This window comes from Rhinolophus ferrumequinum, chromosome 15, assembly GCF_004115265.2.
Source record: "Rhinolophus ferrumequinum isolate MPI-CBG mRhiFer1 chromosome 15, mRhiFer1_v1.p, whole genome shotgun sequence".
Classification (NCBI taxonomy): Eukaryota; Metazoa; Chordata; class Mammalia; order Chiroptera; family Rhinolophidae; genus Rhinolophus; species Rhinolophus ferrumequinum.
Genome location: NC_046298.1, coordinates 36,522,536 through 36,537,465, shown reverse-complemented (window position 1 = coordinate 36,537,465; position 14,930 = coordinate 36,522,536). Strand labels below are relative to the sequence as shown.

General features: G+C 35.9%; 1 protein-coding gene across 1 annotated transcript; it reads left to right on the top strand.

The window, feature by feature from the left end:
* Nucleotides 1-1,503: 1,503 nt before the first annotated feature.
* Nucleotides 1,504-14,734, top strand: LOC117035343 (zinc finger protein 567-like). Its single transcript, XM_033129237.1, is given in 7 exon segments — nt 1,504-1,512; nt 8,572-8,698; nt 12,467-12,624; nt 12,627-12,740; nt 12,742-13,254; nt 13,256-13,448; nt 13,451-14,734. Coding segments are annotated over 7 exon segments (1,374 nt in total). The 3' UTR covers nt 13,711-14,734.
* The last annotated feature ends 196 nt before the right edge of the window (nt 14,735-14,930 follow it).

Sequence of the window (14,930 nt, the reverse complement as noted above, 5' to 3'; positions counted from 1 at the left end):
TTGACTAAAAGGACAGAAAGACACAATATGATAAAGTCTCAAAACTCCCTAACATTTCATGCAGTTCCATTAAAATTTCAGTAAAATTTTTGAATTTTTCTAAAGTTCTTAGGAGAATATGAACAAGCCAGAAATTCTGAAAGAGAAAAAAAATAATGAAGGGGGAAGTAGCTCTACCTGATACTAAAATGTGTTTTAAAACTATAATAACTGCAGGGTGATCTTTCCAATTAAATGAACACATCAGTGGAACTAATGTGTTCAGATCTAGACAAATACATAAAGGAAATAAAGTATATGATAAAGATGGCAGTTTTAGTGAGTGGAGGAAATACAAGTTATGGAATACCTGTTGGTACTAAACCAGATGGCCTATAATTTTTTTTTGACCCTTTCTTCCACTTCCCCCACCCCCTACCCCCCACTCCCTACCCTCCACCCCCCACCATTCAAGCTGTTGTTTCTCAATCTAGTTGTGTAGAACATAGCTCCCTGGCCCATGCTAATATTATGAGCCTTGCACTCCTCCCGGCTGAGGCAGTCAGTCCCCAGTCATTGGTCGGCCGCTCACGGCAGCTCAGCTCACAGCAGCTCTCGCTATCTGCCGGCCACTCACGTTGGCCACCGGCGGCTCACCACCGCAGCCCCGCTCCAGGGAGAGCTGTTGTTCACAATCTTAGCTGTAGAGGGCGCAGCTCAGTGGCCCATGTGGGAATAGAGCCGGCGACTTTGGCATTAGCGGCACAGTGCTCCAACCACCTGAGCCACCAGGCTGGCCCCCATAATCTTTTTTTAAGTTATTTCTGTATGGGAAAAAGTCAGATGAGAAAGTATAAAAAAAATTAAGTAAATACAAGATTAGTTTCCTTCCTTTAAAAACGATCTAATATCAATTTAGAAAGTAAAATAACCTAATAGAAAAGCGAAAGAATTATGAGACCATTCACAGGCAAACTAAAGATTTTTTTTACTTATGAAAAGAAGTTTCTATTCTTTCATAATAAGAAAAATAAAAACGAACCACAATTTATACTTATTAGATAGGCAAGCATCAAGAACTTTGTATCAGCAGTATCTATCAGGGGTGACAGGTATTCTCATATATTGCTGCTAACAGTATAAGTGGTCAAGCCTTAATGGGGAGCAGCTTGGAAGTCATTAATATTGGTAGGCTGCTTTGGCAAGACAAGATGGTGCTAGAGAGGAGGGGAGCTTTCCCAACATTTTACCTGTTGCCCCAAGAATCTGTATCTCAGGCTTTGGGGATAAAATAATATTTGTCTAGCTGTTTCTTCCCCCTGTATTATTTATGTGGGATATACAGAGTAGAAAAGGGCCAAAACAATGGAAATGGAGCTCATTTTATTTGAGTCATAAGAGAGCTGTAAGGCACATGTGTGATGTTATGGCATCTTTTCATCTTGGCTTTGCCTTCTTAGGAACCACCCCTTTTCCAAAGAGGATCCCAAAGGAAGATTGGTCATCTTTTGCAAATCTCAAACCATGGCTCAGGTGAGGTGATGATTTAGTTCTCTCTCCTTTCTTAAATAGTTTTGTTTTTGTTTTTTGGTTTTTTTTAAGGATATTTGAGCATTTGCCTTTCATGTATTAGATCCTTTTGCCTATCTTTCCCTTCAGGGAAGTCATCCCCATTCTTCCCATTATTGGCCAGACAAGCCTTTACCTTCCACAAGTGTTCCTTCTAATTTTAACCAGTGCTCACACATTAAGTGTGTATGTCGTTTAACATCTTTCTCAGTCTTCTCCCAGGAGCAATCCTGGGACAAAAATGCATTGCCTCAAGTTAAATGAGAATATATTATCGCATGAACTTGTCTTATATACAGAAACAGTCAATGGAGATGGAATTGATAGATTGCTATTAGTAAGTGACAAGAAGTCCTCTCTTGAGGCTTTAAGAATAGAGCTGTGCTTGACAGATTATTAAAAGAACAGAGACTCCTGTATTTCTCCTGTCTGAGCCTTCAATTTTGCTCATGGCTGCTAACAAGTCCTAAAAATCTGTGGCCTGCCAGTAACACTCACTCCCCCAGTAGGCTAATGGTGTTACAGATTTATTCCTATTTTAAAATTTCTTCTACTTTTATATTCAGATGCAGGAGAAGTAAATGTATATGCTTAGATCACCATACTGAACTAGGAATGTAACTCTTGAAATATTCTGCTCTTGGTTTCAAAGATATTTCTCTTGGTGTTTTCTTTCAGAACATTCATCTTTATATGTGAAACTCATAAATACTGGTGTTCTCCAGATTCTATACTGGTTCTCCTCTTTTCAGTCTCCCATTCCTGTTCACAATCCACCACTACTATTCTAATGATGCTCAAATAATTTTAATCCTAAATCGTCATTCTGAGTGTCAAAACCTTATCCAACCTCCAACTAAGCATCACCACCACTTGCCTGTTCCACAGATACTTCAGGCACATGCCTGAGATTTACCTCATTATCTCCTGCCCGTCCTCTTCTTTTGGTTTTTTTTTTTTTTTTCCCCAATTTGCTTATACAGCTAATACACCTGCTAATACAGCTAACTTGAGTTAGATGTCTCTCTTCCACTGCACAGCCATTTAGTGGTGAATCTTACTCTTTATACCACAGATCCCTTCATCCCCACTGATATCATTTTTATTTGGGTGCCTCTCTCATAGCAGTCACTCATGTTCCCATTTAACACCTTTGCTCCTTTTGCAGTCCTTTAAAGCACTCACCCCAGTGCTCACTTATGGATCTTTGTGTTTCTTACGCTTTTCTGTTTAACTTTTAAAAAATTGTGGTAAAATATGCATAACATAAACGTTTACCATTTTAACCATTTTTAAGTGTATAATTCAGTGCTATTAAGTACATTCACATTGTTGTGTAACTAGCACCACTACCTATTTCCAGAACTTTTCATCATCCCAAACAGGAACTCTGAACCAATAACATTAAACAGTAACTCTTATCTTACGGTTTATATAGCATCAGACCCAAAACACAGTAGAGGAATGTATAAAGACAATCCATTAGGGGAGAGGAAAATATTACAATGCTCATTGACAGTTTAAATTCAAGAATAGTAATTAATAATAATAAGATAGTGTTCCAATTCATGAATATGAGGCACAGTTCCTTTTATTTAAATCTTTAATTATCTCAGTAATGTTTTGTTTCCAGGGTACCAGTCTTGCAAATGTTTTGTTATACTAATCCCTAGGTATTTCTTTTTTTATGCTATTGTGAATGCTATTCATTTTGATTTCAGGTTTCCATTGTTTAGCGCTAGTACACAAAAATGCAATTGATTTTTTTATATTGACCTGCAAACTTTCTAAACTAACTATCTAGTAACTTTTTTGTAGATTCTTTAGGATTTTCTACATAGATAATCATGTTATAAGTGAGTAATGACTGTTTTCCTTCTGTGTTCCTTTTACTTCCATTTTGCTTTATTACAGTGTCTAGAACCTTCAGTACAATGATGAATAGAAGTGAGGACAGACATTTTTGGCTTGTTCCTGACTTAGGGGAAAAACATTCAGTCTTTTCCTATTAAGTATGATGTTAACTAAGGTTTTTACATAGATACTCTATCAAATTTATCAGGTTAAAGAAGTTCTAGTTTGCTGATAGTTTTTATCACTAGTGGGTGTTGAATTTTGTTGAGTTTTTCTGCCATTATATGGCTTTTCTCGCTCCTTTTTTATTTTTTTTATTACCATGGTGAATTAGACTGATTGACTTTGAAGTGTTAAACCAACTTAGTAGCCCTAGGATAAACCCCATTTGGTCAGTATTTTATACACACACACACACACACACACACACACACATATTTTGATGAATTTGCTACACATTGATTCTTTTGTCTGTGGTTCATACAGAATTTGATCAAGGGCCGGCACGGTGGCTCAGGCGGTTAGAGCTCCATGCTCCTAACTCCGAAGGCTGCCGGTTCAATTCCCACATGGGCCAGTGGGCTCTCAACCACAAGGCTGCCAGTTCAATTCCTCAAGTCCCACAAGGGATGGTGGGCTCTGCCCCCTGCAACTAAGATTGAACAAGGCACCTTGAGCTGAGCTGCCTCCCGGATGGCTCAGTTGGTTGGAGCACGGGCTCTCAACCACAAGGTTGCCAGTTTGATTCCTCAACTCCCTCAAGGGATGGTGGGCCCCCTGCAACTAAGATTGAACACGGCACCTTGAGCTGAGCTGCTGCTGAGCTCCCGGATGGCTCAGTTTGTTGGAGTGCATCCTCTCAACCACAAGGTTGCCGGTTCAACTCCCGCAAGGGATGGTGGGCTGTGCCCCCTGCAACTAGCAACGGCAACTGGACCTGGAGCTGAGCTGCGCCCTCCACAACTAAGATTGAAAGGACAACAACTTGACTTGGAAAACAGGCCTGGAAGTACACACTGTTCCCCAATAAAGTCCTGTTCCCCTTCCCCAATGAAATCTTTAAAAAAAAAAAAAAAGAATTTGGTCTATAGTTTTTTTTGTAATATCTTTATCTAGTTTTGGTATCAGGGTAATGCTGTCTTGTAAAATGAGTTGAGAAGTATTTTCTCCTCTTATTTTCTAAAAGAATTTGTGTAGAATTGATATTATTTGTTCCTTAACTGTTTGTTAGAATTCAATCTGAGCCTGAAGACTTCTTTGTGGAAGGGGCTCTTGAGGTTATTTTTTTTTTTTTTCTTCAGTGAGCTTTTGTGTCTTTCAAGGAATTGGTCCATTTCATCTTAGTTGTAAAATTTATTGGCATAAAGTCATTTAAAATATATGTATTCTTTTTATCCTTTTGATGTTTGTATAATCTATAGCAATGCCCCTCCTGTTTGTTATTGGTAATTTGTGTCTCTTACTTTTTTCTTTGGTCAGTTGGCTCCACGTTTATCAATTTCATTGAACTTTTCAAAGTACCAGCTTTTGGTTTCATTGATTTTCTTCATTGTTTTTCTGTTTCCTGTTTCTTCACTTGTGCTCTTATCTTTTTAAATTCCTTTCGCTTTCATTAATTTGGGTTTAATTAACTCTTTCTAGTTTTGTAAATTGACGCTTGTATCATTGATATGAGACCTTTCTTTTTTTCTAATAGAAGCATTTAATGCTATAAATTTTCCTCTAAGTAGCCTTCGACAAATTTTGACATGTTGCATTTTCAATGTCATTCAGTTGAAAATATTTTCTAATTTCCCTTGTGATTTCTTTTTTGACTCATTGGTTATTTAGAAGTAGTGTGTTTAATTTCCGAATATTTGGGGATTTTCCAGATAGCTTTGTTATTGATTCTCATTTAATTTTATGTGAGGGAACATAACGCTATATGATTTCAGTCTTCTTAAAATTATGGAGACTAGTAGCACAGATTATAGTTTAACTTGATGAATGTTCCATGTGCACTTGTAAAGATATGTATCCTGGAGTGGTCTATTCTCTAAATAATCAGGTCAATTTGGTTGATTGTGATAGTAAAATCTTCCTCATCTTTATTGATTTTCAGTCTGTTTGTTATAGCAATGACTGAGTGAGGAAAGTTGAAATCTTCAGTTATAATTGTGGCTTTCTGTGTTTTTCCTTTTCCATTCAATCAGTTTTTCCTGAATATATTTTGAAGTTCTGTTTTTAGGTGCATTTACATTTAGGATTGTTAATGCTCTCTCATGACTTGAAACCCTCTATCATTATGAAATGCCTCACTTAAAATCCCTGATAATATCCTTTGTTCTGAAATCTCATCTGTTTGATATTATTATAGCCATTCAGGCTTTCTTATGAGTAGTATTTACATAGCATTTACATAGTATACCTGTTTTCCATTCTTTTTACTTTAACATACTTATGTTTTGATATTTATAATGAGTCTCTTATAGACAGTATATAGGTTGGCCTTACTTTATTTTCCAGTCTCATGCTCTCTTCCCTTTCATTAGAGTTTTCAGTCTATTTTTATTTAATATAATTATCAATAATTTGGGTTTAAATATACCATGTTGCTATTTTTCCCATTTTTCCCAATTTTTTTATTGTTATTGTTTCTTTTTTCTCTTCTTTTGTTTCTTTTGGATTGAGAAATTGTTTTATGATTCAATTTTTTTCTCTATTATTCACTTATTAAAAGTACCTCTTTATTTTTTTAGTGGTTGCCCTAAGCCAAGGGTTGGCAAACTATTGCCTGATAGCTAAATCAGGTATGCTGCCTGGTTTTATAAAGTTTTATTGGAACTCAGCCAATTGCCAGTTTCAACCCATATTTGAAATAGTCGTGTCTTTTAAAGAAGATAGGAAATGAGTGTTTATGTCTTTTATATGTAACTTTTCTCATCCTTTTCATTCCTATCTACAGATCTTAGTTATCATCGGGTCACAATTTTACCTTCAACCTGAAGAACTTCCTTTATCATTTTTGATGGTTCAGTATTGCTAGTGATGATTCTCTCAGATTTTATCTGAAATAGCTTTATGTTGCCTATATTTTTAATAGATAATTTAGCTGAATATAAATTTCTTGATTAACATTATCTTTGATTCTTAGCAGGTTGATTAGGATTTTCCGAGGTGTGATTTTCTTTGGTTTTTATCCTTTTGGGGTTCATTAAGCTTTTTTGGTATGTAAGTTAAAATTTTTGCTAACTTGGAATGTGTTGGGTCATTACTGCCTTAAAATTTTTTCACTTTTTTTTTTCTCTTTTTGGGACACCAATAATAATATCTGTATTGGGTTACTTTGAAATTGACTCACATATCTCCGTGATTCTGTTCATTTTTCCTTATTCTTTTTATCCTTCCTTTCCAGATTCCTTAATTTCTGTTGGTCTATTTACAAGGTTACTGATTCTTCTTTTTTTCTATTTCTATATAATGAATTTTTCATATCACTTGTTGTACTTTTCAGCTCTAGAATGTTCATTTGGTGTTTTTTTATAGTTTACATTCTCATATTCCCTGCCAGGTTTTCCATTACTTCTTTGAACACATTTAGAATAGATGCTTTGAAGCCTTTTGTGGCAAAACCCAGTATCAGGGCTCACTAGGAATTAGTTAGTTTCTATGACTGTCTTTTTCTAAATATAGGTCATATTCTCCTTCCTGTTTGTTTTGTTTGCCCACTGATTTTTGTTAGAAACCTGGACATCATAAATAATATGTTATAGTAATCTGAATTCTGTTATGTGTGTTTCTGAGGATTATTGGTTTTTGTTCTAGCCAGGCAGTTGGTTGGAATCAAGCTTCATACTCTGCCTTACTACCCACCCTTCCCCCTCAAGTGTGAAGCAGCTGATATATCATCTTAGTTCTTTACATTTCCAGTGACTGCTTTTTACCCCGGCCCCCTGCGGGAGGTAGCTTCTCCTTGTGTTCAAGTACTTTAGCTCTCAGGCAAGGAATTGATGAAATGTTTATATATAGATTTGGGGACTTACTTTTTACAGTTTCCTTTCTTCCAAGGTTTTCCCTCTTCTACTTCCTGCTAAAGGCTTTGTCAGCCCCAGGTGTCTGACACCTGAATCTGTAAGGCATCAGTTTTCTTCTGCTTGAGCTATCAGCAGGTTGTGGAATGCTATTAATCAAAATGCAGAATCTCAGAGTCTCATTAGGTGACACTTCTATTTTTCAAAACTCTTTTCTGGTATCTTTTGTCTGCTTTTTGCTAAGTCCTCTGTGATCTCGCCAACAATTGCTTAGCTTAACTATCACCCTGGAGTTCTGACAAAGTTATACTCAGATTTTAGGTCTCATCCGTTCTAAAGTTCTCTCACTTCCAGAATTTATCCCTAAATCTCCAGCTCATCTGCCATCCCTAAATTCTGTTCTCTACCACCTTTGAGGAAGTACACTAAGGTTTTCTGCCTTAAGAGCTGTGGGGTTTTGGGTACCTTCATGCAAAAAATGCTACAAACTTAACAATTCTTATCTATTGCAGTTGCTGTCCTTTAAGGATATTTCTGCTTGCTTTGGTTGCTTTTCAGGGCCATCTATTTATTTATTATGTATTGTATTCAGATTTTATAATTACTATCTGAGCAATTCACTCTTTTATTACTGGATGCCGAAAGTCATTCCCATGCATTTTAAAACCATATTCCTCTTGCATGATACATTTATCTTGAAAGGGATATAAAAATTAACCTCCTCAGTGAAGCTGGAGAAAATTGTTCTGCCCTGTGATAACTTATCTTGTACATACTTCTATTGTAGTACCTGTAGTACCTTCTTGTAAGTTTATGTTTACACATACTTTCTTGAAGGTATGTTTTACCTACATGCTTTGAGGCTGTAATTTCTTGTGAGCAGGGACAGTGTTTTGTATGTCTTGGGACCCCATAAACGAATGCAGTTTTGGGGTTATAGAATGACTTCACAGTAAATGTTTTTAGAATGAGTTATTAAATAAATTTGGTGGCAAATTTTGATTTTTATTTTCACAAACAAGAAAAATGTAAATCACAAAACAAGAAAAATGATAGGCTTTCTTTACAAGTTTTCATATGAATGCCACAAAGAACAGGATCAAAACTAGTCCCCAATATCTAGTCAACTTGTTCTGATCACAGTTCCTATCCATTACAGGGATCCGTGTCATTCAAAGATGTGACTGTGGACTTCACTCGGGAGGAGTGGCAGCACCTGGATCCTGCTCAGAAAACTCTATACATGGATGTGATGCTGGAAAACTATTGCCACCTCATTTCTGTGGGTAAGAAAACGTCTCTGAAACTTTCAGTAGCATGTATTTCTTTTCAAAGTGCCTAAAGTACCGGGTTTCCCCGAAAATAAGACCTACCCCGAAATAAGCCCCAGTTAAGATCGTCAGCCAGACGGACTCATTTAGTACGTTATGACGATGTTCCAGAAGAAGATGACATGACTGTATTTGAATAAATGTAGATTGCTGTACATGAAAAAATAAGACATCCCCTGAAAAACATCCTAATGCATCTTTTGGAACAAAAATTAATACAAGACCAGGTCTAATTTTGGGGGAAATACGGTGTAAGACCCGGTTTTATTTTTCGGGGCAACACAGTATGTGGTGATCTTAATTTCAGGGATAAGAAGTGTTAAATCCTTTTTGGTTAGTAGGAATGATGATTGTGTCTTCAATTGCCTGGGCAAGGTGTTAAGTTATCATGTTTCCCCGAAAATAAACCTAGCTGGACAATCAGCTCTAATGCATCTTTTGGAGCAAAAATTAATATAAGACCCAGTCTTATTTTATTATAACATAAGACCAGGTCAATATAATATAATATATAATAATACCGAGTCTTATATTAATTTTTGCTTCAAAAGATGCATTAGAGCTGATTGTCCAGCAGGGTCTTATTTTCAGGGAAACACGGTAGTATTGCACAAAGGTATATCTTAATTTGCAGTACTGAAAATGCACCTTACCAGTTTTTTTCAAGTGTGTTGAAGCCTAGGCAACTTAATTCAAATCTTCCTTTATTAGGGTGTCACATGACCAAGCTGATGTGATCCTCAAAATTGGAACGAGGAGAAGATCCTTGGACATCATTTACAGGTCATACCTGCTTAGGTGAGTTTCTGACTCTCAGGCAGATGAAACTAGTGGAAAATAAATTTTAATGTGGTCATGTGGTTAGTGGCACCTTCGAAATATTCGGGGAGTGTCTCTTTACAGGCTCCTAACCTTTGAAATGACAGTCGTGCCTGCAAACTTAAAGCAAACTTGCAAATATCACTCTCCCTATATAATATTCTTTCCTAATTGCTTGCTATTTTTAAAATCTTTTCTTGTGTGTGTGTTATTTTTGGCATTCTCAGTCCCTTATCTACTTGCCCCCCCACCCCCGCTTTTTTTTAGGCTTTCTTAAATGTCTCTTTAGAAAAGAAAAAAATTCTTGGTTAATTTTTCTTTTTTAGTTGCTTTCCACTTCCTTTCCCTTTCTTTTTATTACCTCAGGTTACGTTTTTTGTGCTAAGTCTAAGTTCCCATTCTCACCATAAATCCAGCTATAATTTTAAAACTCCCTTGCCTTGGCCCAGACTGATAATACCACAATTAGCATTTTTTTCCATTAAACTTTGTGCCCTGGTTTGGGTAAACACCAATTCATTCTTATCCTGATTTCTGAGTGGTTATTTCCAACTTGGTCTCTTTTTTCCACCACTGTGGACATATTGCCTAGAACAACGGCTGGCATGTAATAGTCACACAGATTTTTCCTTTTTAATGTATATTGTTTCACTGGACTCTCAGTCTTATTTGTCCGATTTGTCCTCAAGGGATAAGCCTTTGCATTATAATAATCTCATCAATTCTCAGTACTTAAGCTCAGTGCTTCTAAACCAACATACTCAGCATATTTCTCTCACCTTCACTCTATTCCTTTAGGAGTTCTACACTTTGATGTCTCACATATTTTGTGACAATATGTTGGAAATGAAAATCACTAACTTTCCTAGGTCTTAAATTATTTTCCTTTATCTCTTTCTATATTATTTCCCCCCATATCAGCTTCATTCTTCTGTATCTGTCATTATCTCTTAAGAATCTCTACACAATTTGTGTTAAGTTATCAGCCTGTGAAATATATTTGTCACTGATATACAAAATAACAATTCTGTTATTTCATGTCTTGATTATTGCAATTACAACTTGGCTGTTGTATAAATTTCGTCCTGGTTCTTTAAATTTATATTGCTAGTTTTCTGACAAAATATATCACTTGTTACCTATTATTTATTACATAAAATTGAAATTCTTCATTTAAGAGCTAACATAATAAGCTCTAATCTAGTCTTTTCAACTTTATTTCTCTCTCTTGTGGAAACTATTGCTCATATCCACTTGATCCAGTTTCCTAACTTTTCTCCATACATGTAGGATTTGTCATGATGTCTGTACTTTACTTTGTGTTGTATTCTCCCTTCCACATACTATACATCTTATAGTTCAGTCTCAAGATTTCTTCTCCTTGATGTATTCCTTGACTATTCCACATCATATCCACCGTTTTTTTCTGAATTCCCATGGTACTTACACAGTATAACAATACAATGCGTGGATATGATTATATAATTTAATACCTGATTGTAGATACTTTGTGTTTAAGGATTCTTTCCCTCAATTATGAGATCCTCTGCTTTGATCTTTTTTGCTATAATATATAAAATGTTAGGTATTCAGCAGTTGCTTCACGAACTGTTTGTGGAGCTATACAGGGGAGATATCTTTTCTCCCATTCAAAAAACATGTACTTGTAAGATTATTTCAGATATACACCTGTTCAGGCCATGGCTCTATAGATTATCATTGAAATGTTTTGATTCTACCAAGCACTACTTATCTATGACACACAGTATTAATGTAAACTTTCTTTGGGTGAGATTTGTCAGATAGGGGACAAACCTAAAATCTTGTTTGAGTATGAAGAGTGAATCTATGTGATGTAAAGTTTTGTTAACAGGAGAAATTCTTTGTATGTTAGTACTGGGGGTAATGGACTCAAAGAAGAGAAAGATTTTTGAACCTAGATTTAACATTGTTCCACAGATGTGGATGATCACAAAGTAACAGAAGTCAACTATAGCTCTACATTTATAATGGAAATGAAGATTAAGATTAATGAATGATCCAAAACCAAAATGAACAATCTGATCATTCTGGTGCACCCTATGGAAAACTGGAGATAAGGAATGTTACTGTATTGGGGAACATTTTGAACCAGTCTTTCTTTAACCTGACAATGTAAGTTAGCAATTGAAGAGGAACAGTTATAATTGATAGTCATGAGAGTTTTTTATTGAACAATTCTGAAAGAATGTATAACAACAGCAATCTGAATACACCCTAGTCTGTTTTAAATTTCCTGTTATATGTGTTTTCCTAGTTCTTTCCTCTCAAGGGAAAATGATTCCCAGCTATATGGCGGATTAGACCTGGATGATAGGATAGTTTTTCTTAACACTAGGAAATTAACTGATGCTTGGAAAAATTAATTAGCCATTGATGGCTACATGGACGGGGTTGGTGGAAAACTGAAACTGGAAGCATTCTACCTTGCAATCTAGAGGTGATGTATAAAAGTATAGGCTCTGACTTGAGTCCTCCAGAAGCAATCCTTCCTCTAATATTTTCCCTGAATAAGCTTTTCTACTAATCTTATCCATCCTACTTAAAGCTTAATGCCCTTGATAGGTTCACTTCCTTGCCTCTGAATTCACCTATCCAAGCATCAATACCTCTTCCACCATTTATGCTGCTTATGTGCGTTCAACTTTCTTTATGAAGTTCTGGTTCAAAAGTTATTAGCATTCAATCCTTATTTTTCATTCTTTTCCATACTGAAGCAGAGTTTTTATTAGCTTCTGTGTCTTTTTCCAGGCATACAGTAATTTGTCTTGGGTTTTTTTTTGGCCTCAGATGATTGACCCTAGTAGAATTCCTTTTCATAGCAAATGTGTGAAGATTCATAAATTGTTATCAATTCTTTTATAGACAAAAACTGGAAAACCAAAGACTTTTTAGTGAATTTCAAGGAACACCAAGATAAGTATTCTAGATCAGTTCTATTCATTAACCACAAAAAACTGATTAAGGAGAACAGTAATGCACATGAAAAGACATTTACTTTAAACAGAAGCCCTATAAATTCAAAAATTTACTTCCTGAATATGACAGTCATGGAAAAAAATTTAAAAATGATTCAGAATTAATCATCAGTAATCTAAGTCCTGCAAGAAAGAGACTTAGTGAGTATAATGGCTACGAGAAAATCATTCCTCAATAGTAAACCAGAGACAGTTCACCATGGAGTCAATCTCATAATCAACATGGCAGGGCTTGTCAGTCATAATGAACTGCTTTTGCAGTATCATAAGATGGAAACTCCAGCACAGTCGCCTGGATATAATGACTGTGAGAAATTATTCCTTAAAAAAGGAGGCTTAATTACACATCATAGAGCTTACAGGAAGGAAAATCCATCTGAACATAATAAAAGGAGAAAAACAACCAATGTTGAAAAAAAGCATACATGCACTGAATGTGGGAAAGTCCTTCTGCAGGAAGTCAGTATGATTCTGCATCAGGGAATTCACACAGAGGAAAAACCCTATCAGTGTCATCAATGTGGAAATTCATTTAGAAGGAAGTCATATCTCATTGATCATGAGAGAACTCACACAGGAGAGAAACCCTTTGTTTGCAATGAATGTGGTAAGTCCTTCCGCCTAAAGACAGCCCTCACTGATCATCAGAGAACACATACAGGGGAGAAATCATATGGAATGTCCTCAATGTAGGAATGCCTTCAGATTGAAGTCACACCTCATTCGTCACCAGAGAACTCATACAGGAGAGAAACCATATGAGTGTAGTGACTGTGGGAAGTCTTTCCGCCAGAAGACAACACTCTCTCTACATCAGAGAATTCATACAGGAGAGAAACCCTATATTGTATGGAAGTGTGGGAAATCTTTCACCAGAAGGCAAACCTAACTGTACATCAAAGAACTCATACAGGGGAAAAGCCTTATATTGTAATGAATGTGGGAAAATCCTTCTCCCAGAAGACACCCCTCGCTCTTCATGAGAAAACTCATAATGAGGAGAAACCCTATATTTGTAATGAATGTGGGAAATCCTTCCGCCAGAAGACAACCCTTGTAGCACATCAGAGAACACATACAGGGGAAAAAAATCTTATGAATGCCCTCACTGTGGAAAGGCCTTTAGAATGAAGTCATACCTCATTGATCATCACAGAACACACACAGGAGAGAAACCATAGAATGTAATGAATGTGGAAAATCTTTCAGTCAGAAGACAAACCTCAATCTACACCAGAGAATTCATACAGGGGAAAAAACCCTATATTTGTAATGAATTGTGGGAAGTCCTTTCGCCAGAAAGCAACCCTTACTGTACATCAGAAAATACATACAGGTCAGAAATCCTATGAATGTCCTCAGTGTGGGAAAGCCTTAGCAGGAAGTCATATCTCATTCATCATCAAAGAACTCATACAGGAGAGAAACCATACAAATGTAATGAATGTGGGAAGTGCTTCCGCCAGAAGAGACAAATCTCATTGTACATCAAAGAACTCACACAGGGGAGAGAAACCCTATATTTGTAATGAGTGTGGTAAGTCCTTCAGTTATAAGAGAAACCTCATTGTCCATCAGAGAACTCACAAAGGAGAAATGATAGAAATGCAATAAATGGTGTTGATTTTTTTGTGAAGCCTTTTCAAGGTATTGTAAAACTTCAGGTTTTTTACCAAAAAAGCATGCTATAAGGTCTTTTTAATCACAAACGTAATAATAGTTATTGATTTAAAATACCATACATCATAACTGTTTACTGTTTACTAGCATAAAAGTATATGATCATTGTTACTAAACTCTATCAGCAATTGATCTAATTTTTTAACTTTTCAAGTTCTGCTGATTCAGTTTTTAACAAAACTTATATAATACATGCAGAGGCAAGATAAAAAATGGTTATAAGCATCAGTCTCCATAAGAAAAAAATATGAACTATATTTCTTATTGCACTGAGTAGAATAAAAAGTAGCTGTTACTTCCCCAGAGGTTACCACTTCCCTAGCTTATAACATTAAGTAGTTTTTGCATGTCTTTAAACTTTATATGTTTTTATCATGTATCATGAATTCTTTTGTGTCTTGTTTCACTTAACATTCTTAAGAGTCACACATTATTGCATGTGGCAGTAGTGTTTTCATATTCATTCTGTATACTAAACCATTTTAAGAATATACCAGTATTTATCCTCTTGATGGATATTGTATTTTTATAATTTTGTGTTGTAATAAAGATACTGCTACAAGTAGTCTTGTATATTTCTTTGTGTGTGTGTGTGTGTGTGTGTGTGTGTGTCTGTCTGTGTGTGTTGTTTCTGTTGATTTTATATCTAAAACAAGTTACTCTGCCCAACG